The 25,358-nt window shown below is 35.4% G+C and overlaps 2 protein-coding genes across 3 annotated transcripts; one reads left to right on the top strand and one right to left on the bottom strand.

Annotated features, from left to right (window-relative positions):
• Nucleotides 1-1,190: 1,190 nt before the first annotated feature.
• Nucleotides 1,191-4,015, bottom strand: LOC128998527 (venom serine carboxypeptidase-like). Its single transcript, XM_054424699.1, has one exon. The coding sequence runs from the start codon at nucleotides 3,804-3,806 to the stop codon at nucleotides 2,382-2,384; it is 1,425 nt and encodes a 474-aa protein (XP_054280674.1). The 5' UTR covers nucleotides 3,807-4,015; the 3' UTR covers nucleotides 1,191-2,381.
• Nucleotides 4,016-8,028: 4,013 nt separating this feature from the next.
• LOC128999149 (transmembrane protein 129-like) lies at nucleotides 8,029-23,195 on the top strand. Of its 2 annotated transcripts, none has more exons than XM_054425522.1 (6): nucleotides 8,029-8,517; nucleotides 13,642-13,885; nucleotides 15,200-15,430; nucleotides 18,647-18,800; nucleotides 20,783-20,919; nucleotides 21,867-23,195. In XM_054425522.1, the coding sequence occupies exons 1-6, from the start codon at nucleotides 8,313-8,315 to the stop codon at nucleotides 22,000-22,002; spliced, it is 1,107 nt and encodes a 368-aa protein (XP_054281497.1). In that variant the 5' UTR covers nucleotides 8,029-8,312; the 3' UTR covers nucleotides 22,003-23,195. The 2 variants fall into 2 exon arrangements, with proteins under 2 accessions (XP_054281497.1, XP_054281498.1); XM_054425523.1 differs by having other exon boundaries at nucleotides 8,410-8,517; nucleotides 13,766-13,885.
• Nucleotides 23,196-25,358: the final 2,163 nt, after the last annotated feature.

Genomic DNA, 25,358 nt, shown 5'->3' with positions numbered 1-25,358 from the left:
GTTATAACTTTGATGAAAAAGTCCAATTTCTTATGTTGTAAATATGTGCCGAGTTTGGTTTTCCTACTGCAACGCATTAAAAAGTTAACTGGGGGGTTCCAGACTTTCGCCTAACCCTGAAGATAAATCCAAGTTAACTTCAACCGCTTTCTTTATCTCCATAAGAGTTTTAAATGTAAGTTACAGTTTTTTCTCATTTTCTTGGTAACCTATTGTACAGATATACTTCAATTTACATTTTTTATTTTTTAAAGGGCTCTACACAATGGCTGTGATGAAAGTTAGGAATTTCCATGTTTTAAGGGTAAAAATTTGAAAAAGCCCAACTTAGTTTTTCACATGACAAATCCAATAAACTATGTAACTTTTATTGTTTCTTAACTTTTATAAATGACTAGCCTAGATACTTTTCGGTTACTCAGGCCAGGGCTAAATATCTGAGTAAATAGCCATTTATAAATACCCTACCCACTGGGTATTTTCCTAACCCACATCACTGAATGGGCATATCGTCAAAACAGGGGTATAAATGGAAGTTCAAAGGTTGTAAGAAAGTTTAAAAACAGAAGTTTAATACTTATATGGTTTTTTATACACACAATTATAATACTGTAGCAAGTACAAATAGGCTTAGGCCTGGTAAGTTAAAAACTTCTTGTATAAAAATAATTTGATGCTGGGCAGCAAGTGCGGCCTATGGTGATAATCTGACATTCTAAAGGTCGCCAGTTCAGTCTGAGAAAAAGTAATTATCCTTTTGTTGGTTCAATACTGGCCCATCAGTCCTCAATTATTGTTCTTTTCCTAAATGGTTGTGGCTAAAAAAACTGATATTAATCAGTAAACAAATTTACACAGTTCGTTCAATCCCATTCTGCACTCATGTTCTATTCAAATTTAGCTGAAAGTAACAGTAGGCACCTAAGTGGCATCTGTCCACGGTCGCGTTAAGGGTGGAGCCCTGGGCAAACCCAAAAGCAGTGCCCCCTTTTTTCCTAGTGCAGGCAGGCGGTGGTTGAGGGGCAGCCGGTGGGCGCCCCCAAACCTCCGGCGCCCCTGGGCATATGCCCAGTCTGCCCGTTTATAAATGTGGGCCTGCATCTGTCCAAAATTATGATCAGGTTGTAATTAAAAGAATAGTTATTTTTTACCAAAATATATGTATTTTATTTTCCAAAAGGTTTTCTAAAACTACTGAAATTTTTTTACATGTTTGAATCTGGAATATACAAAAACATAATTTTTTTCAGATGGACTAATAGAAGAAAAACAGTTTGATAGTACCTATATGTAAAATATACATTAACATTCTTAATAGATCCTTTAGTTGGTTCTGATTATAACATTTTTAAGACAAATTAAGTAGGTACTTTTATTTTTTAACAAGAAATACACAGCCTATTGGAGGAGACATAAACATTGATTATACAAATTATGATAAGCACAAATGTTTATAATATATGTTAAAAAGCCGTAATATAAGATATTTGGTTACATTTCCAAATAGAACAACTGAAAATTCCAAATGAACCACAGATAATTTGTTTATAAAAAATACAGAAAACGATAATATTTCAATATAAGGCATAGTAAACCTGCTTGTCAGATCATGATGGACAAGTATCTTTCAATAATCTAAATCCAATAAAAGTACAAACACACAAGATGTAAAATCAGGAAGTATGTATATATTTTCTCCAGAAAACATTGTCCACTTTTCAGAAATGAAATAACTCATGGGGAGAAGTATATTTTGCCCCAGTGGAAGGAAAATGTAATGTTTTCCTAGATATTTTCAGTTAGGCTAGGGTTACCTATTACATTTAGCTTGCATTTCCTAAAAAAAAAAAATCTAACTGGATGTCAAAATAAACAAAAACTGTAAGACAATAATCACAATTAACTACACCTATTTAATGAATTCAGGAGTAGGCTAAATAATAAATACAACTAATGAATTCAGGAATAGGCTACATAAGAAGTTCAACTAGAATTCATGCAAAATATAAAGACTCCAAAAACTTATCATAATAGTTTACAATTTGACGAGAAATCCAACATATTAGAGAAAGAATTTTTGTCAATTAAGTCTAAAAATAATAACATTAATAATTCGAAACACATCTCAAGCGAAATATGCAAATTGAATCCTTACTCATACAATTATGTTTCATTAAGATTTTGTGAGTTACATGAAGACTATAAATGTACAGTATCTCATTTAAAAAAAATTGCTAAAAATATTTTTAAAATCTGCAAACCAAAGATTAGTTAATTTTATGGCACTTATAAAAAGATTAAACTATGTACGGAATGTACAGTTTGTATACCTACAAATTTTAAAACTACAATATGAAAATGAGCTCTGCACGTATAACAGTTCAACTTACTGAAAAGGGTTTGCCTCTGGTGAATCTGGAGATCAAATCTACACTCCACTTAGGTTGGTCCATCGGTACCATATGACCAGCATTTCTAACAAGAACCACATTCAAATTTCTTGCTACTCTTGAATAACCAGCAAGTTCTTTTCCAACAAACCATTGTTTTCTTTGGGCGACTTTATAATCCTGGGCACCATTCCAGTTTAGGGCATCCACAAAATTTTCAGTCAGAGGAAAAGCAACAATTATATCCAACTGTCCGTTGTATATAAGCACCCGGTAATTGGCATTCAAAAGAAATTCGATTGTAGGTTTTACAGATTGCATGATATCTTCGATAAGATTTTTTTCAACATCAACCGCTTCAACATGAAAGGTGGCATTTCCAACATGGAGGTTTTTCCTGATATTTACATTAGAAAGGAATCTCCCCATATCTCCATAAGTGCTATAGTCTTGATTGTAGAGATAGTTGAAATAAAATGAAAAACCAGTCAAAGTTTTGAAAATTGATGTTCCATTGGTGAGATCGCCGTTTAACAGAGCATCAAATTGATTGAAGGCAGATTTCCAATTCTTTTGCTGAATGCTTTTTACAATCTCTTGTTCTTTTTTAAGAAACAAATTTCTACCATTGCTATCAAGCAATCCGATCTGGTACAAATAGTTACCATACTGCATCATGTGTTCGGGGTCACATAAACCATTGCCAATAGCCACTCCTTTAAGATTTATTTTGATTTCCGCTTGTTTATTTAGATTGTGAATTGCGTAAGCAGTAGATGGTACATACTTCCCAGCATAAGATTCCCCTGTGACAAAAAAGTCATTCTTTTGGTATTCTGGGAAAAGTGTAAAAAACTGATATAAAGCTGAATAGAGATGCTTACCAACTTCAGCCTCGTTTTTAACATAGCCATCGGCATTTGTAAAACTAAATCCAGTACCCACAGGATTATCAATATAGATCACATTATGATCGTGAGTCCAAGTATATTCACGCAGCTTCAGTCCATGTTTCCTTTTCACTGAAAATGGTCCATGTTCGGCAAAGAGTCCATACAGTGATGTCGCACCTGGACCACCTTGAAGCCAAAGTATAACTGGAGCAGAAGCATTATTCTGGTAAGCAGGAAAAAACCAAAAAAACATATTTGAATTATAAGCTGGATCAACAGTAAAAAATCCTGCATAACTAGAAATGTTGCTTTTCATTGGTGTCATTTTGCATGCCACACGAGCTTCTTGAATTTTTTTTGCTTTTATGAGTGGAGTTAGGATGAGGGGGAGTCCGGGATCATCCCCAAACCCACCTTGAATTGGGTAATCATTTATCTTCGGGTATATGTGAAAAAGTCCTGAACAACAGTTTGCAATACAAAGAAAATACAAACCTATAAAAAATGAAGAGAAACTGAACATTTTGTTGACTGTTTTCGATTTAAGTATGATTGCAAATAAAAAAAACTTATTAAAAATCAAACATGCCGGGTATTGGTCAGTAAGCTAACAGCACAAATCAAAATGAACTCAACACTCAAAGTCACTGTGCACCACTGCAACTGCACGCACACACAACACAAACACAATGGTTTGATTTTCGTTTTCACTGTTGTTTTTGTTTTCAGTCAGGGACATGACAGTTGACAGTTAAGGCTTTTGAAGTTAAAAAAAGGGAACGGCTGTGGGGTGGGGCCGGGGCAAACCTCAAAGGGTCAGCTGCGTTTGCTCTTCAGCGTTGCCAACGTACTGGCAGTTCAAAGTAAAAAACACTCTGTTGCAGAATAACAATTCCTAATGTATACTTACAGTTCCAAAACGAAAAAAGTAATTTTATTTTTGTATTTTATGGAGTGCTACCTTGTAAATATATTAAATATCATGTCGTATTAGATCATCATCATATCCAAATAAAAATTCTTTATGACAATATCTTTATGACAATCAAGTATGACAATCTATATGGATGTCTTAGGGTTTTCAAAACCACCATAGTAACAATAATACGATTAATCTTGTAAGATAAAAGATATAACTTTTCTGTTAGTATGCTTTCCTAATACCTAGAACAGAATAAAATAATCATCTCGAATGTATGTGTTTTGAAATGAAATTACACTTTCACCGCGATGGTCGTCCTTCTCCTTTTAAGACAAAGGAGTAGACGATCTCGATTCAACTCAGCAGGATTTTTTTATCTGAAAAAAGGTGCTTGATACCGTGGATCACGACCTGCTGCTCCAAATAATGAGTAAGATAGGAATACGAGGCCATGAGTCGGGCTTACCTAACCTCTGCATTAGCATAGATACCAAATGGTATATAGTCAATAGCATAGACTAACCAACACCAGCTAGTATTTGCCCATATTATTAATAAATGAGCAGGTGTAACATGTCTGTTATGTTAGTTTATGGAACGTTTGCCAATTCTACCAGGCTGCGGCTTCGAAGGTGGCCGTGGACTGACCTTAGATGAACATCATTACCTCCACGATCAGTGATCACATCAATATGTTTAATAAAACATGAGCCCTGGAAGTTCTGTCTTGCGTTTTTTAAAGAACACTGCAAACTACGACGTTAATTATATCCATACATAGGACTCATTTATCCTCAATTAGCATATGCTTTATCTCTATGGGGCCATGAATAACAAAGTTTCTGTTTAAATTCCCAAAAAATGTCCAGTAAGAAAATTGTTTGCCTTCCCAAATGCCGATCCTGCAGACAATAAATTCTTCTACGAATCAATATTCTAACTCTTCCATCCATCTATAATTGTTGAAACTCTCACTTTTGTCAAACAAAATCTTCAAATCTCCAGCTGTTGCTGTTCTCCGATTTAGAAAAAACACGTCGCATTATACCATATTCTCTTCATAATTTCCATTATTTACCAGTTCACTCAATCTGTTTACAGAAACATTATTGTCTTTACAATAGCATCCACCCGTGTGGCGTTGTTGGTCTCCCATCGGGTGCCTCTCCCCCCGGGTGGATTGGGGAAAGCTCGTCAGATATGACGGGTGCCAGGGAAATAAAATACCCGGGGCGAACCATAACTAACACTGCTGCCTCTTGTAGTTTGGGAGAGGATCATAAAGGCTAAAGGAAGAAAACCTTGAAGAAAAATTACCTGGTCCTCCTGGAAAGGGGTTAGGCGTAAGGTTAACACCCTTACCCTGGATAATTCATTTGTTAGGAACCATTCAAATGAGCCTCAGAAATAATTTTGAACAGTATCACAATTTTTAATAGTGAGAGTTTGATTGTTTAACGTAAATGGGGTAACAGAGTGCTCGATCGAAGGCTAGGGTTGATAAAGGGTCATGAGGATAGACTCCCAAGTGCACAGTAGTTTCATCCAACAGGACCTCATCATCAAGCTCTCTTTTAGCGAATTTCCCATCATAGGGGATAAGCTATTACTGTAGTACTCATGGTAAGACCTGGACCCGGGACCAATTTACTTTTTCGTTTTGAGGTCCCTAGAGGCAAAAAAAAACCAACCGTTAAAATGCATGTATATGTGTGTGTGTGTGCGTGCGTGTGTACATTATCACGATAACTCGAGCAAAAATGATCCGTTTTTGATTAATTTTGATATAAACCTGTAAACTTACATTATTATTCGAACGAGTTCGCGAGTCAGCATGATCGGACTATGAAGAACGGTTGTCAGACTTCGGAACGGTTATGGGGTGAAAGTATGGCCTATTTTGACCCTAAAAACATAGAAATTTGCAATTTTTTTTATTATTTTGTAGAGCTTAAAAAACAACTTTGTCTGTGATCCCCGTTCAGGGTGATGTACACATTGAGGATCTTCGACAGCATCTTCGGCTAAACCACTGAGTTCTCGAAGGCGTATTGCTTAAACCTGGTTTTCCTGAGGAAGATTTTCAATGCAGAGCTTGACTCTCCTGAGCTGCTGAGCAGAATCAACGAATAATCAACTTTCGCTGCTCCAGACCATCCCGATCCCAGGACCTATTTGAGAGGGGGCATCTTTCTACAGTGTATGCCTACAACAGCACACTACCAAGACAACATTGTTTGGGAAACAGTATTCCTCCAAATCTCAACTTTTTCTCCTCATGTTTAATAACTTCCAAGAAAGAGCTGCTTGATTGTTTTTCATAATTGCATCCCTGGTGATAGAGTTATCCTATGGTCCAGTTTTTATTGCATTTCTTATTTGCTTTCATATTTATTAAAATGTTGTTGCATATTTAATCAGCTCCTGAGCTTATCTTGTTTTTTCAACTGATGAATTATTTGTTTGATTTCGGATTCTACTGTTGGGAATTTAAAAAATGCGTTATGGCTACCGGTAATGTTTTGTCTAAAAGCTATAGTGTTTGTGGCTCTACAATTATATATACAGGGTGTTTATTTAAAAAATTGCATATTTATTTATATAAAAACCGCAATGGATAGAAATATGCAGTTTTCGGGAATCATCTATTGACGTAGGGGGCCCAATTGTTTTGAATTCAACGTTACATTCACATTCCCCCCCTTTCCCCCCTGCCCCCAACTTAATTTTTTTAAATAGCAAGGTACCCCTTGTGACATATCAAATAAAAGAACATGAAAAAAAGAAAATGTTTGATGAAAAAAATTGAAAATCGGTTAATAAATTTGCGAGATATTTCCCCCCCCCCTTCCCCGGAACTTAATTTTTTTTTAATAGCAAGGTACCCCTTGTGACATATCAAATGAAAGAGCATGAAAAAAGAAAATGTTTGGTGAAATTTATTTTTCATTTGATATATCACAAGGGCGGGTACCTTGCTATTAAAAAACAAGTTATCGGTAGGGGAAAAGGGGGGGGTTATCTCACAAATTCATAAGCCGATTTAAAATTTTTTTTCACCAAAAATTTTCTTTTTTCATGCTCTTTCATTTGATATGTCACAAGGGATACCTTGCTTTAAAAAAAAATTAAGTTCCGGGGGGAGGGGGGAATATCTCACAAATTTATGAACCGATTTTCAATTTTTTTCATCAAACATTTTCTTTTTTCATGCTCTTTTATTTGATATGTCACAAGGGGTACCTTGCTATGTAAAAAAATTAAGTTGGGGGCAGGGGGGGAAAGGGGGGGAATGTGAATGTAACGTTGAATTCAAAAAAATTGTGCTCCCTACGTCAATGGATGATTCCAACTGCATATTTCTATCTATTGCGGTTTTTACATAAATAAAGATGCAAGTTTAAAAAAAAACCCTGTATGTATATTTACAGAGTGATCAACTCAAGGAGGCCACCATTGGGATATCGGAAACGGTAAGAATTATAGAAAAGTTTAAAGAGGGACATTCCTTTATTTTTTTGTTGCAGTTAAAAATATGATTTTAGTTTTTTTTTTAATTCAGCCACCATTTTCCAAAATTAACTCTAAATTTCAAAAAACTAAATTCATATGGTGGCCAGCTAGCGTTGATTACCCTGTGTAGTGTTTTACATTTAGTATTCTTAAGTTGCATGATTACAGAATTTGACCCGCTTAAGAAAAAGCAGGAATTAAATAAATGGAAAAGGAAAAATGCGTCACAGCCCACAGCACAGCTGTAGGCTGTAGCCATTGTCATTGTCTTGTCTTGTCATTATGTCATTGTCCCCATATAGTCATTACTCAATACTCATTAGCCAATAGCCAATAATATTATCCATGATACATTGATATATTATGATATTGTCAATTTATTATTGTTATTGTTGATGTTGATGTTTTGTTAGAGTTTATCCATCCATCCTATTCCTATACTATTCATAATCATCATCACCACGACCACATCACATTACACTTCTCATTTTAAACTTAACCTAATCTAATTTCAAACGAACGTTTCTGATATATAGTGTATATTTAATTGACATTTAATTAATTAGTCTTCTTGTATGCAATCCAACATTGACGATGTACGAAACCGGGACCCTGTTTACCCTATTTTATATAATTTGCTCATATTGTTTCGTATTCAAAACAAATGAATTTTTTACTGCTGGATTGACTGTAGAAAGCCTATTCGGAAGGATCATAGGCAGTGAAACGGAAAATTTTGTTTTTTATCACATCAAACGATCAACATACACAATGTTCATTCACAGTTTTATTCCAATAGGTAAGCATTAATTATTAGAAAATTAGCGTAGCCCAGTTAAGAAACTGTACCCGAAAACTGGTCCAAATCATATGGTTTTTAAGACAAGAGGACAGTAGGCCTAGTTTACCCAGTTATTTTTCTGACTATGTTTTATTGGTCACCTAACTTACTGGTCCTAAAGATAGTCTACTAACTTAGACCAGGTATGCAAGTACCTCTGCATACTAAGTTATACAAAGAGAAATAATGATTAAGCTGTTTTGTGTAGATCATAGACCTAGGCCTACCTTACCTTAGTCTTAGGCTGATAAGCCAGATTTTGCTGGTCTCTGGGAGACAGGTAGCTTTAACTTGGGGTAACTCTCTTATTGCTTCAGCGACCACTGGCTGCCCACATGACTTATACATAGGCCTAGACCAAACTGTAACTTAATCCACTGTTTCTTTTTATCACTCATAAGGCCAGTCTCAGGTGTATGAGATAAGTGGTCAGTGCCGGATTTACCACTAGCCCATGGCCTAGGGCTGCAAGCAAAAGGAGCCGCAAAGGCCTGACAATTTCTTTTTTCAGAGCAAAATTTTTTTTCTAAATTATCAATGCTGAGATTGCGGGTGAAAATGATGATGTCCCCGTGATTGCAACCCATGGGAGATATTCACGATGTTGCCGGTGTTGCGGGTGTCGATGATAATGCCCCCGTGATTGCAAACAGCGGGGGATATTTAACATTTTGCCGTTGTCACATGTGTCAATGATGATATAGCCCTAATTGCGGCCCACAGGAGATATTCACGATTTTGCCACTGTGGCGGGTGACACTGATGATATCGCCGTGATTTCGGCTCATGGGAGGTGTTCATGATTTTGCCGTGGTCGTGTGTGTCAATGATGATGTAGCCCTGATTGCGGCCTACGGGAGATATTAACGATTTTGCCACCGTGGGGGGAGACGGTGAGATCGCCGTGATTTTGGCTAATGGGAGATGTTCATCATTTTACCGTGGTGGTGGGTGTTGATGACGATGTCTCTGTGATTGCCCACAGGGGATGTTCACGATTTTTTCTGCAATCACCAGGAATTTCCCCCATTGGGATGGGGGCCTCTTGATTAATTTGGCTTAGGGCCGCAGGTAGCCTAAATCCAGCACTATGGGTGGTTGAGGTTTTTATTAAACCTCACCAAAACATCACCACTTATTTTTTATTTGTTTATCTCAGTAAGTTAAAAGCCGTGATCACGTTAAAATCCAAATCTCCTGCGTAACTGTGGACATGATCATCGTGGAGTTTCCATGACCTCAGGAGTGCGTTCATGGAAACTCGTCATTGTTTCCGTTGCAACATCTTGTACATCATCCGCGGTCTTGAAAACATCATCATTGTCTCCTGTGGTCACAGAAACAACCTTTTTTCCACAATTGTACCAAAATGATGAATAAACTATCTTCTTCGGTCTTGAAATATCATCTTTGTCTCCCGCGGTCACGGAAACAATGTCACCTTTTTCGCGATCGAGTAGTGACAGCTTGACCTTCTGAATACAATGATGAATACAATGAATACAATGAATTTATTTGGCCAATCAACAACAACATTGTTACAGGCTATGTCTATGTTACATAAAATAAATATCAAGACTTAAAAATCAAACCAAGCAAAAATCGATCAAAACCAACCATGTGAAAAAAAATATGTTCAAGACCATGCACAAAAAGATATAAAGCAAACAAATGCAGTTCATGCAAAATGCATGCACTATGCAAAAACAGCAAACAGGCTGTTCAGAGGAAAACTTAACTAAATACAGTTTCAAAAAACTCTTTGAATTTGAAAAAAGGATTTTCAATCAGCCAATCAAATATTACGGTTTGGAAGTTCTTTCTTTCCAGATTTCTCACATGACCAGGAAGGTCATTAAACAGTTTTATTCCTGAAACAGGGTATGACCTAGCTCTTTTATCAGTCCTGGACCGAGGAATGACAAGCTTAGAACTAAACCTAGTGTCATGATTGTGCACTGAACTGGTTACATGTAAATCATTCATGCTGTTCTTAATACTAACAAGGCATTGGAATATATACATATTTACAACTGTCAGAATTCTTTGTCTCTTAAACAAGGGCTTACTGTGTTCTTTATAGTGAGCATGACAGAGAATCCTTACTGCCTTCTTTTGCAGTCGCAGGATCTTTTCGACATTGGGTGAATGGCCCCACAAAATTAACCCATAGGATATGTGAGGTTGGAAAAATGCAAAGAAGGACATTCTAAGGGTACTCTGTGGCAATTGGTCACTTAGACGTCTTAAAAGATGTTCTACTCTACTTAGTTTAGTACAGACTTGGCTTATGTGGTCTTTCCAATTGAGACAGGGGTCAAGGGTTATACCAAGGAGTTTGACAGGCTCTTGGAAAGGAACAATCTGGGAATCACATAGGCTAAATGTTATGCACTGTGTTTTCTCATTATTGAGCACTAATTTATTGTCAACAAACCAATTTGAGGCTGACTCAAAAATCTTCTTAACATACAGCTCTGCTTGTTCACGGGTCGCTTTACATGATATAAGGGAAGTATCATCTGCATACAACATGCAATTACCTTCAAGTCTGGTATAGAGGTCATTGATTGTTACTAAAAATAACCCATAATGGAACCTTGCGGAACCCCGTGTCTTACAGCTAATGGTTTAGATGTAATACCATTCCAACTTACAACCTGTTGGCGATCACTGAGGTAGGATTTGACCAATCTCAGAGCACTGCCTTCTAGGCCATATTTTCCCAATTTCAAGAGCAAAATTTCATGTGACACGCAATCAAAAGCGCGAGAGAGGTCACAAAGTATTATGGAGGTAGATTTCTTAGACTCAAAAGCATCAACAATTAATTGTACAATAGAATCAACAGCCAATATAGTGGATTTGGCTTTCCTGAAGCCAAATTGACCAGGCACCAGAAGGCTGTGTGCTTCAAGGTGGTCGTACAATTGAGCAAACATAATAGCTTCAAACAGTTTAGAAAATACAGGAATCAACGATATTGGTCGATAACTTGCAACATTGTCACGGGACCCTTTTTTATAGACAGGCACAGTTCTAGAGACTTTTAATGGAGCAGGAAAAATACCAACTAAAAAGCATACATTAACCAAATGGGCTAGTATAGGTGCCAGTGCCCACACAATGTGTTTCAAAAGATTAGGTGTCATGCCATACACATCTTTACTGTTAGAGAGTTTAAAGCCCATAACAGCATTAATAATGTCTTGGACCGATACATGTTTCCATTCAAAAGTAGGTGCACCATCAGGTATGCTTGACAGGATCACAGGAGAGGATTGCGTTATATTTGGAATGGTTGACAAGATGGACTCAACAGAATCAACAAAGTACGAATTGAATTAATCAGCAGATGCAAAAGACGGATCAAGAATATCAGACTTTGTTTGAGGTCTATTTTGATTTATTAAATTCCAGGCCGCCTTACAGGGATTGGAAGCCCCTGTTATGTATGCGGCATTTGAGTTGATCTTTGCATCCCTCACATTCTTACGGTATTGTGTTCTAAGCAGCTTAAGCAAGTTAGACAGATCAGGTCTTACACTAACTAAATCATTAACTAAAGTTATCATGTTCTTTAGCCTAGAGAGTTCAGGGGTATACCAGTCCTTAACAACAGGCAAACTATTATTTTTAGAAACCCCTGACTTGCCAACATGCACCTTTTTACATTTTATTGGGAAAAAATGATCAAAGGCCATGTTGAAGTTGACATGAAAAAACATGAAAGCATCATTTGCCGTCAATGCTTTGATTTCAATCAAACCAGAATTCTGGACAGCAGCACCCCCCCCCCCCCATGGTGGGTGTTATTTACGTCACTGCTCTTTCCATGTGGTATGACTATGTGAAGCGCAATATAGCCTACATGCAAGGTTAGAGGAACCTGTGACTGTACTTTCAGACTGTTTTATAGCATGTTGCATACCACACAGTTCGTCACTCCCTGGGGTAGTATTCCTCATGTATTTGTCTTTATGCAAACGGAGACCTGTGATTGAGTTTAAAAAAAATTTTGCTTTAGCCTATATCTTTTATTTTACATTAATAGTTTTTATAGATCTCTTAACTTAGCCTAGTCCTTATTTTTCATGCTAATTGTGATAGTAAAATTTAAAAAAAATAATTTAGTTAATGGTTTATTGGACAGAAAAAGCCGTGAATAAGTTTGACAATGAAAAAACTTTATTGATTTAGTGATTTTTACCATGCTTCCAACTTTAATTATTATTTAATTTTTCTATCCGATCTTTTAGCTTTTTAGCGACCTTGTTGCAGCTAATTTTGTTGGGTAGCCAACACTCATCAGCTGTAGGTTGCAAATTTTATTACCAGGACTAAGGGGGGGGGGGATAGGTTTATTCGCTAATAGTCCAGAATTTTAAATTTACTTTTTGTTAAAAAAACTATTAAGTTAAATACCTATATGTAACCTTTTATATCCTAAGGCAAAGGCCCTAGCCCAAAACCGTTGTACTTCAGGCTGGGCCTAGAAGCTTGTGGTGTATTATAATTTATGATAAAATCTTATGGTGGTTGGTGGGATTTGAACCGGGGACTACGTGGACTGTAGTTCTGTCCTCTACCAATAGACTAGCTTACTCCCCATGGTACATGTTATTACATTTACAGAAAGTTCGGAAAGTATTTACTGTACTTCTAATACACTTGCAACATATCTGTGCTATACTAACTTACTGACAAAATAGTGATCGATTTTGAATAGAAGAATAACATTGGGCAGGTTATGTAGCTTATGTAGGCTAGCTCTAATGGTGGTATCGAAAAATTGTATTAATTTCATAGGGTTAATTTAGGACTGCCAAATGAATATTAATTGTGCATTTAAAAATAAATTATTGTTTACATTTAAGACTCATTTGTTTACATTGTACATGTTTTAAGTGTTAAAAGACGTTTCTTTTATTTACTTTCCGTAAATTTAATAACACGTACAATGCTGATCAAGAAGTTATTTACATTTAAGAGGCTAAATACTTATCTAGATGCCAATTTTCATTTGATCTTTCAGTTTTGAAATATATAATTGAATTAAAACAAATTAGTTCTTTTCTGTAGGTTACAATATTGGTATGTTTTGGATTGCATACTATCCCTTGATACAGAAAGGTTTATGCCTGATGAACATTATCGGAACGATTGGCCTAATTCTTCCGATAACAACAGGAGTCATTGTGTACAGGTGGAGGAAAAACAACTGGGAAGAACATCCAATATCAAAAAGGCTTGCTTTATTCAGTGGAAATGCTGGTCAAATGAATTGGCGAACTTTGGCATCTGATATCAATGTTGAGTTCCGAAGGTGAGTAAAACTTAAGAAGGCCTATTATCACCAGTAGTAGTAAATGGGTTTGCTAAGATATTGGTGTACCTTTTCACACTGGTTGGTTATGTTAGACTTCATTATTTAAAACTCTAAAATTATAATTAGGTATACATAAAAACATAAACCTAAAACATAAAAACTTTAAAATTGACTTAAAGTTCTAAATCATTGCCAGTCATCAAAACTAGGATCATTTGTTGGTACTGTAGGTAATTACCGGTAACTATTGTTTGGTTTAAATGATACAGTGGCTGGACATTACATTTAATTTAGGTAATATAATTAGGCCTAGTAGTAGTAATTAGTTCGTAAAATTAATTTTAAAACTATAGGCTTATGATTAAATTGATTTAAACAAATTTTTAAAAATAAATCTTTATACGTATATTTTTTTCTTTATTGGGTTAGGGTTGCTTTGTTTGCAATATAAAAAAATGAAAGTATTCTCCCCCGTTGGTTGTGATTGTTGGGAAATCTTTTTCCAAAGTAGTGTAAAAAAAACAACAAATATAGCTCCAAAGTGTGGAGCTAGGTGTGGAGACAGGTAAATAGACAAAATATGATAGCTCTGTGTATTTAACTGCCGGTTTAGAAGTAAGGCATAGTGACAGTAAAATTACAGAGGAATACATGTACTGAATTTTCACTCAAAAGATTTAACTCTACTTTCTTTTACAACATGCTTCGTGGTTAATAGATTTTAACGTGAAATTGCATGGAAGATTGAGTTATCCATTAATAGTGGTGTAAACACAAAATAGCTATAACCGCAACAGAGAGCCGTAGGCCTAAAAAGTGTCGTGAGAATTGTGGTTGCACTCACAAAAATGGTAATTTTTTGATTGATTTACGTATAGTTTTATTTTATTCATCTTTGCATCTTGAATTGATTTGTGATAATATAAATAGATGTACATACCTTACGTCATCAATCTTTATTTAGTCTTTGGCGACTAGTTTTTAAACAACAGTTTCATTTTTAAGCCTCTTACTTCATAAAATCATTGGAAGACATTGTCGTCGTCAATAGACAAAAATATAACATGTTAGTGTGTGTTGAATGTTGTATTGACGACGACAATATGTTCCAATGATTTTATAAAGCAAGATGATTGAAAACGAAGCTGTTGTTTCGAAACTAGTCCCCCAGGACAAATTTGGATTTATGATGTAAGGTATGTAAACCTATTTATATTGTATAGTTGTTAGCCCACAGATGATAGATTTTAATTGCAGTTAAAGTTCCTTTTCTCAATTATATTCAAAACTAACAGTAAATCCCCTTTCCAGGGTGAATAAAATTATCATTAAGTGTGGTACACTGGTGGATGTGGTAGTGACGGAAAACTGGATTATCAAGGTGACTCCTTACAACATGTACTTTGCCCATCAGAGCAACACTACACTCTCACTGGACACAGCTGATACTCACGCACTAGCAGTGAACGGCTCAGGGTCTGCGCAGTTCCTTAACATCAAGGTATCCTTCACTCAGAGAGGTTCCCATCATTTCTACATCAGGTAATCTTAATATCACATTTGTTTATTGATTGAATTGGTTTTGAGTAGGCCTAGCTACTTAGATTTTTTGTAGTCTTAAATCACTAAATATGCAAATAGAAGGTTATTTTACCTTGAATTTGTCAAGTGCTTCATTCTTTGACCTCATCTAAGGGTGGGTGATAATGTCGCCTACTTCAGGTATGTACTGCAACAAAGGCCGCTACATGGATACTGCAGAGGAATACAAAATTAATGAGGACTCTAAGGAAAATCCTAGAGAAATTCTTAACAATTAAATGAGTTTTAAATTCAATGAATTAATTCAACTTAAACTACAACAGTGGTAATAAAAGTAAAAAGGTCATCGCCCTACCAACAAAACTGCAGTCTGCACATATCAACTGAGCCTAGTGTTTACTGTTGGCCTCAGCAGTTGTCAAATACCGTATTTAATTTTTATGTATGGTCTCTTGGCAAGAACCGTATCAAGGTAAAATAGTCACCATCCATCCTTAGAAGAGGGTAGGGAATCACTAGACAAATTAAAGGTTAGATAACCTCTTATTTACAAGATATTTAGGATTGTTTTCAGTGCCAAATTTAAGTTACTTGCGGCTCTAGGTTAAAATAACCCGAGCAGCTCCTGCCTCCCAGGTGAAATTGTGAACATCTCTTGTGATCTCGGGGACACCATTATCATCACCAGTGATCATGGCAAAGTTGTGAACATCTCCCACTATGTGATAGAGGCAATTAATTAATATTACACAATGAAAATTCAATTTTGTTTAATAAAAGTTGTTTTAGTACAAAACGATGCGGCCCCCTTTTGCTTGTGGCACTAATCTGCAACATAGTCGTCGATCACTCTAATGGCATAGCCAGAGCCATTTTACTCACTTATATTCCAGCTGTCGAGGGTAAGACGTACACTTTGGTCTTGTTATTATCAGTCACTCTTACTGTCTTAGTCACCATCCTGGTTTGAACTGTACAACATCGAGGTTATGCTGTATGTGTGTATTTATATTTCAAAAACTACAACTCAGAGATAGCAAAGCTAACCACATTTCTACTGCAGATTTTTCTAATATAAAAAAATTTTCCCCAAGTGGAATAGTATATTACATTACTAGGACCGAAAGTGGTATTTTCCGATGCTCTCAAGTTTCATGAACATGAGACAGGAAACCCAAATCTCATAGGCTATGCAAGGCAAAGCCGAGCAGGTGAGAGTCATTTTCATGTACGAGGCAAAGCCGAGGACGGGAATAATGGAGCAAGTGTCGGAAAATAGCTTTCGGTACGAGCTATGAACGATACTTTTTATCACGACGCAAAAATACACACATACTGAACAACATATCTTAGTAGTAGTTTTAGACCACTCTTTATCATGAAAATACACTTCACAACGTACATAAGTGTAGATTTTTTAGATAAATACAGAGTGGCTGAAAAGTAACTTACACCTCCCCCCTTCTTTACTTTTCAACCATTTGAGATATTTGAAATCTGTTTGTGGCAACATTCTTAGTTATGAGAGGCTACAATAATTATGGTCAATTTTGAAAATTTTGCCCTTAAGAGTAGCGGGCACCATTAATAACAAAATGGCGGGTCAAAATCACTTTTAATAACCATTGTCTTCATCATTTTTAGCTGCCATTTTGTTAAAAGGTCCGATTTATATTTTCTTTATGTTAATTATTATGTTTCATCAAGACCTGTAAAATGATACCAAACTCGACTATACTTGCTATTTGAAAATGTTTAGCTACCCGCTACCACTGCTACCCCTAAGGGCAAAATTTTCAAAACTTACCATAATTATTGTAGCCCTTCATATCCAAGCAGGTTGCCGCAAACCGATTTCAAATATCTTAAATAGTTAAAAAGTTAAAGGGGGTGCAAGTTAATTTTCAGCCACCCTCATGTTATTTGGATTTGAAATGTTTTAGGGCACCATTTTGTTATTAGTGGGCCGATTTTGGTTTCTTTTATGGCAACAGTTATGTTTTGTCGAGACCTGTAAAATGATACCAAACTCGACTATACTTGTCATTTGAAAATTTTGAGCTACCCCCTACCCCCGATACCCCTAAGGGCAAAATTTTCAAAATTGACCATAATTATTGTAGCCCCTCATAGCTAAGAAGATTGCCACAAACAGATTTCAAATATCTCAAATGGTTGAAAAGTTAAGGGGGGGTGTAAGTTACTTTTCATCCACTCTGTATATTAATAGATATTTTGTCACTTACCGTACTTTAATTGACTTCACATTTTGTAATTTGTACCAGTTTCTAAGCTTTCTGTATTCCCCTTTTTATTCCCGTGGTTTATCTGGTGGAAGGTGAGTTACCTCTGAAGCTATTTTCATCAAATCATCAGTAATGTTAGACATGCATTGAGCAATATCAAACACGCACTATGCTAAAAGCCAACAAAACAAACTAATGCCTGTTTCTGTATAGATTTAGATTGTGCAACAATAAAAACAGCTGATTTCAATCATTAAAACAAACCTAACAAAACACTAGCATATATAGTGGATAGATGGAGTACTAATCGAGAGCGAGGGAGAGTAAATTTAGAGCGAGGGAAAATCAGCTGATCGTTTTTCTCTAACTATAAATTAGAGCTTGGGAAACAACTAGCCTACTTTCTTTCATATCAGCTGTTATCGAAAATAGTTACTTTCAGTAAGGAGATATGAAAACATATTTAGGCTATATAAATATTTACATTAATATTGTCCAGTTTTCTCACAGTTCTATGCTGTCCGTGTTTCTCAGTTTTGATAGTGCTACAATTTTTGCAACTTTTTTACCCACAATTGTTTTATGTTCGCTTTGCACAGAATAAAAAACGCCCACAAAAAGCTGATCGCGTTGCAATCACTTACTTGTAGTTGTTTAGATACACTCACTCAGCATAAACTATATGTTCTCAATGTTGTCTATATGTTGAATGGTGAGAATGAACGGGTATATGTGGTGCATGAGATTTGGAACATTCGTTCACCTTGGATGACTCGCTTGAATCAAATCTTGACCGAACGACTTACCTCTACTGCAATTAACTTGAGGCTGCCTCTGGAAAACTATACCCCGGTCTCTCATGACGTAGAAACTGGTTTGGGAGGTAGTATTCCGGCAACCTGCCATGTTAGTGTACAAGTAATGATTATCCTTCTCTAAAAATGTATGTGTTCAATATTATTTTTTTCAGATTAAATGCTCTAGACTATAAAGATCTGAAAGACAAAGTTCTACGACCTATCCAAGTTGCCCAAGATATTGTATTCCACCAAACGAAAGCTGAGCAGTTTGTGGAAGTATTCAAAGAGCAAGTTTACCTAAACCCTCGACATCACCCTACTGAGGTAACATAAAAACTATGATAATAAACGCTCAATGCTCCTGTTTATTATGTTAAAATATAATAAATTTAATTAGTAAGCCATGCCATCCCTAAGTTTTTTATATTCAGTTTTAATTAGGAATACTCTTTTACACCGTTGTAAGCTACATGGGAAGCAACTTTAAAACTGTAAAAAATATTGGGGAGGGGCTCAGTTACATTGTTTGTATAGAGTAGGGTCACATGCTGAATACATTGCCTAGATTGATTTTTGAGGGGTAATGAAGCAAATAAAAAGATGCATTATAGGGTCAAGTTCTCTGTTTAGTGCTCCTATGCAAATAATATTAAGGTGAGTCGGTGGTTCAGTTAGTAGCGTCACGGACATCGGGCCAAAGGCAGTTTTCGGATCCTGGTCACTGCCACTACTTTTTATCAGTACAGTTCACCCTTGTATTGTATTGGCTCACCCCATGCTTTGTTAGATACATTCCACGCATACTAGCTTATGTGGACGGGAAAATGCAAAGTTAAAAGAGACCACCAACCTTATAAAAAAAAATTAAAAACAAGAAATACCAAAGTACACATTTTGACAACCGCGACACCTATTTTAAATGTAGGTTATGATCACTGTATCTAATGTATATAAACTTACAACACGTAAATAACAATAACGATAAAAGTTACCTAAATAATGAATGGTTCAATTTATATGTGGTTTCTTACTTTATTGTTTACAATATGAGCTCAGTAGAATTCCAACTATTCAAACTCCAACCCATCCAAATTGCCAATTATCTGAATTGCTTTCAGGAAGAGTTGAAACAAACCTTAAAAACCACAGTACAGTAATAAGAATCGTTAAAGACGTGATCGAGACTAAATCCAAAATTTCTCTTTGGTCGTGTGGACACCATCATTGTCACCAGTGGTCATGGAAACATTGTCATCCTCTCCTGTGGTCGTGTAGACATGATCTTTGTCTCCAGTGGTCCCGAAAACATCCCCATCGTCTTCTGTGATCACGGCAAAATGTTAAATATACCCCATGGTCGTGTTGACATCTTCGTCTCCCGTGGTCACGGAAAATCATAACCGTCCTCCGTAATCGTGGCGAAAGCGTGAATTTTGGGATTGCAAAATCGGTAGATGCGTTCTGCCATCACAATGGTTAAAGCTCGACTCTACTCGGCCTATTTTCTGTAAAATACCCCCAAATTCTGTAAAAATCCAATTTTCCAAATGTTTGACTATCCGAATGTGTTATGGTCACAATGATTCGGATTATTGGAGTTCTACTTTAGGTTACTTCAACAAAATCTTGTTTTTTACCTAGTCTTTCATCACGTGCCTGCCATTAGCAGATTTTAAACTAGGGCAGCTTGTTTTAACTTAATCAATTAAATTATCTTTGTTATTCTTTTCTGTAATATATTTAATTACACTGTAATATTATTATGCAGCAAAATGAGAAACCCTATTGCAATGTAAAATTCTTAAAGGGTAATCGAGATTCTTATTCTTCTTATAGAGGGGGAGGCTGAAGCCCCTTAGATATCATGCAGGCAACACCCTTGATATCTAATGGGCAAAGTGGTAACTGCATCAGAAATTGCCTCAACCTGTAAACCATTGTGTATTCGGAAAATAATTTCTCAATTGACTACTAGTTTTTGTCTTCATAAGTATAATGCATCATTCACTGGCTACTTTAAAGTTTTAAACTATATTAGTTCATCGATCCTTTAATTATTTATTTATAATAATTTTACACTGCATAATAACAATTTTTTAATAGTAACAATGATTGTATTGTTGAAATGGATGGAGTTACCATTTATCTTATTATCTGTAAATAAATTTGTTGGCTTTAAAATATTTTTCACATCTCTAAAATCGTTAAAACTCATTCCCTCAAAACTTTTATCGTTAAAAAATTAATATAATTAAATTTGTCTTCCCATTTTACTATACAATTTTACTTAATCTGTTCTGTTTTAGGAATTAGAAATGTGCATTGGATGTATGGTGAATTTATCCAACATCAAATTAGTGAAACACTGTATAGATGAAGGAGTTGACCCATGCGGTAACTGTTACTGCCGGCCCATGTGGTGCATTTCCTGCATGGGACGATGGTGAGTTTCTACATTCCTTGTTAGTAGAAGTTACTAATATTTAGCTCTGTTGACACTCTAGAGGGATATTCAATCATTGAATGTTAGCTAAACTATTGTTTTATGCCAGTTGGCCTATAGATACAAGCTAAATCACATGTGAAATTTATTTGTATGATCATGACATCTTATTGGGTAACCTTCATCCAATATTATTGGATGAAGGTTACCCACTCAATCATGAAAACCGTAAAATCGGTTTGAATTAAGTCAACTGGAAATAAACCAGGGTTGAGCCATGCAGTTAAAACTCAAAAATATGGGTGGGCCATTCTGATTCTTCAAAAAGGTTCCCAATACTTTATGACTTTAGATTCTAGAATCTCCCGTGATCGCAGCCAACTCATGATCTGCTGTATTTGTTGTATCATCATGTTGGTGGTGGCTTTTATGATTTTTGTTTGATCACGGTGTGAGGTACCAAATTTCAACAGGGGTTGCGTAAACAAACACTAGGACTTGCCAATTTACATCCACTACAGCCTACACTTAGGTCTATGTATTTGCCATCGTTTGGCTATGTGCAAGGTGACAAAGGCTAAGGCTTAGAAACCAAAACGTATAAACACACATTCACACTAATTATTTATTTGCAATCACATTCCAAACCAACCGTATTCCATTTTACTTTGATAAAGTATCAACATGATTAATGTTCTACACCACCATTGTATTAAATTTAATTCATACGTTCCAAATTTTAAGTGCATTTGGCTAGCAGTAACCATAGCAAAGACGTACGCCCGACCATTCACATTAACAGTAATGATTGTGTGCTATTGAACAACAACGACAAAAATTGTAGTTTACAGTGGCAAATTCTTGACTTCGCGGGAAAAAATGTTTATAAACTGCTGTTCGAATGGGGTGAAGTCAGATTAATAAGGGTTTGTTGTATCATGTTTCAGGTTCGCTTCTCGTCAGGATCAAGATCATCCTGAAGTATGGTTGTCCTCAAAGTGTACTTGTCCTATGTGCCGCAGTGTATTCTGCATCTTAGACGTCAGTTTGATACAAGAAACACAAGCGGATGAACTGAACTGAGTTAATAAACATGACAGTTACCAAGGAAAATGTATATTTTGGAAATAAGTGCTTAACTTTGTACCGCTCAGTTTCAGCTGTGATTTTATAAGATTTTATATTTAAAGAGAAGAAAAAAGTTTAAGTTTTTATAGGTTTTGAGAGAAAGAAGTTTTCATTTATTTTTGTTCTGAGAGAGCAGCAAGTCTCTGTTTTTTTCTACTCCGAGAGAAAGTGAAAGTTTTAGTTTTTTTAGAGAAGAAAGAAGTTTAATTTTGTTGCTCTTATAAATTAAGTACTGTTATAAAAGGGGTAGACCCTAATCCTCTTTTCCCTGAGGATCGTCCTTACTTATTTGTGGTTTTACGTGAAAGAAGAACTGCCCATCTGCCTTATCGACAGTTAAATATTTCGCAATAAATAGTTTAATTTGTATTTGTGTTTAAGTAAACCATTAGTAGTCCATAAATAAAAATGTTTCTCAGGTGGATCAGTAGGTAAGATGTGTTTTTGAATGAAACCTCATGATTAAAAAAATATTGTAACATGTTGACTTCTGGTTTACAAAGAAGTGGACAATAGTGTAATACCCAAACCCCAACTAAGAAAACAAAATGTAAATAAATTGTTGCTCAATGCATTATTTCCTAAATTTTTTCCAAACAGTTGTGTAATATTAATACTTTTGCATAATGATGATTTCCCTTAAGTTATCAAAATTTAATTTTTGTTATTTAAATGTGCATATTTTGTATGGAGTTCTATGCTTTCAATCATTTTTGTTATTTTAATGAATTGTAGAAATTGGGTTTATAATCCAAGTAATTTTTTAAAGATAAGTAATTGTTGTTTTGTTCCATAATCTTAGTTGTGTCTTAACATAATTGCTATTTTCACACATTACCAATCTTGCACAAGTCTGTATGTGTTTGTCCCACTGTATTATGTTAATGTCCTAATAATATTGAAAAGTTTGAAACAGGTAATAAGGAAGAGTATTTAGTACATATTTATAATCTTGCAAACTAAGTTATAGAAAATTTAACTTATAGCTTTTTTGTAAACTAAATACTTGAAATACTGTTTCAAGTGACGTTATTGTGATAAAACTAATAAATTATTTCTTAAAATTATGTGTGTTTTTATTAAATTTCCATTTTCCCAGTTATAAAATCAATGTAGCCTTCGCTACTGAAGATTAGATTTTTGCGGAAAGAAATTTATTAAATTAAATGCAAAAATACATAATTATGGTAAATAGAAGAAGTCTGCAATTATAAAATCATTGTTGGTTGAACTAAACCAACCCCTAACCTAAATTACCCCCGTAATTAAAATACCCAACCTAATTTTACCCCCGGAAATAATTGACCCCCAGAAATCTATCCCCATTGGTCATATCAGAAATGTACGACCCCGGAATTGTACACCCGGAAATCTACCCCCCCCCCCACGTGTCGGCCAGGATTCATTGTTTTAATTGATTTTATTCATTGGTTTATGTAAATCAACGGCTCTTCGATTATAATAATTACCTTCTAATATCCAGTATTAAGCATGTGATGTTTCGTTGTCTTGTTTAACATTATCTATTATCCTAATTGAACAAGTTGTAACAGTCCTTTTTCACCCGACCTACTTCGCCGATTTTTACGATTGAGTTGTCATTTTAAAGCTTAAGATCTAGCGCAACAAAATGGTAATTAAAAAGGATATTTCGATTAGGGCCTCAAAGGTTGGCCCCTAAGCCTTTGATTTATTCCTAGAAGGTGCTTTCAATGGTTGACCAACTTTCACACTATACATACGGTAACAGTTTTAAAGGTGAAATGTGAGCTGATTACCATCAGATGATTTTTGAAATGAGGTTGAAAACATAAATAGATCGTCTGCAACTGTAAACAAGAGATAAAAAAAGTTATTAATATAATAAAAACTGCACACCTTGCGCATGGTACCCCTGTAAGTGTTACACTGAACCATTGTTTTTACACATTCTCTAAGGGATAAAGATAATAAACTGTGGTGGACTTCCGATTTATTCAATATACAGATGATTAGTATTATAGTATACTAATATTATAAATGTGAAAGTATATGTGTTTGTTTGTTTGAAGTTACAATCACACAAAACTATTGGTAGGATTGGGCTGAAAATTGGTATGGTGATAGCTCACATTCACTAACATATATTCTTATCTCAAAAATCCTTTCAGGCTCCACCCCATTTGCTCTGGATTTTCCCATGTTAACCTTGTGAGTATTCGTATTCATATTTAAAAGGAATTAAAGAATTTTGTTAGCTTTTTCAACTACAGAAATTGAATCTATCATATTATATAAATAGCATTAAAAAGTTATAAGGTTTACCAACAGGGTGCAGCAATATTATTTATTTTTTTCATTTATGACAACAGCTAATTTGAACCAACCAAAGCAACAAAAAGCTGTGATCTAGGCTACAATGAGACATTTACTTTTTTTTATTGTTTACTTGCAGTGGTAGAACAAAATGCTTATGGTATATGTGCTATAATTATGGCATAGGTAGATTAAATTAAAAGAACCAAATTTGTGTCCTCTCCCATTGCAAACGCAAAGCCAAGTATAACTGCAATAAACATTTTATACTTATACGCCAACTCATCTGTACGAAGGACGGGTACTCTGACAGTATTTCATAAATGACGTATGTGGTAAACATTAATAGAAAACTTGAAATCGCACTAAATTGGGTTTTTGAACGTCCATTATTTTATTTCAAAAGTAAGTGAGGCCATATTTTAATGGCTAAATCCACTCTCGCCAATCCAGTGAGTACAAAAAGACTATTTGAATCCCGATCGATGCTTTTGTTTTTCAGAAGAAGGCCGCGTAAAATGCCTGCTGGGCCGTTACAGACAGACAGAAATTGAGATAAGACTTGTTTCGGCTTCTTTGATGTATAAAACGTAAAACTAACTATAAACTTATAAAACATAAACCAATTAATAAAATCAACTACTGTACAACAATGGATCTTGGCGATACGTAGCGTAGCCAATGAGGGGAGGGGGTAGATTCCCGGGGGTAGATTTACGGGGCTAGATTTCTGGGGGTAGATTTTCGGGGGTTAAATTCCGGTGTTAGGTTTATTGTTATTTTGATTAATTACAACTGTTAAGAAAACAGTGAAATGTGAGTTGATTGAAATAAATAATCATTTAATAAATTTATCCGTCCTAAAAGTTCGTGGCCGGAAATCTACCCCCAGACATGTGACGTCAAAATGAAGTAGGTGTTTTATCATGGGGGTAAATATCCGGGGTTAGAATTCCGGCGACCCCAATTAATAATTGATTTGATGAATTTAATGTGACAGCCTATTTTTCGGCTCC

This window comes from Macrosteles quadrilineatus, unplaced genomic scaffold, assembly GCF_028750875.1.
Source record: "Macrosteles quadrilineatus isolate MER2022 unplaced genomic scaffold, UCM_ALF_1.0 Scaffold_7__1_contigs__length_78375512, whole genome shotgun sequence".
Classification (NCBI taxonomy): domain Eukaryota; kingdom Metazoa; phylum Arthropoda; class Insecta; order Hemiptera; family Cicadellidae; genus Macrosteles; species Macrosteles quadrilineatus.
The sequence above is the reverse complement of the archived record's forward strand: the minus strand, read 5'-3'. Positions and strand labels throughout refer to the sequence as shown.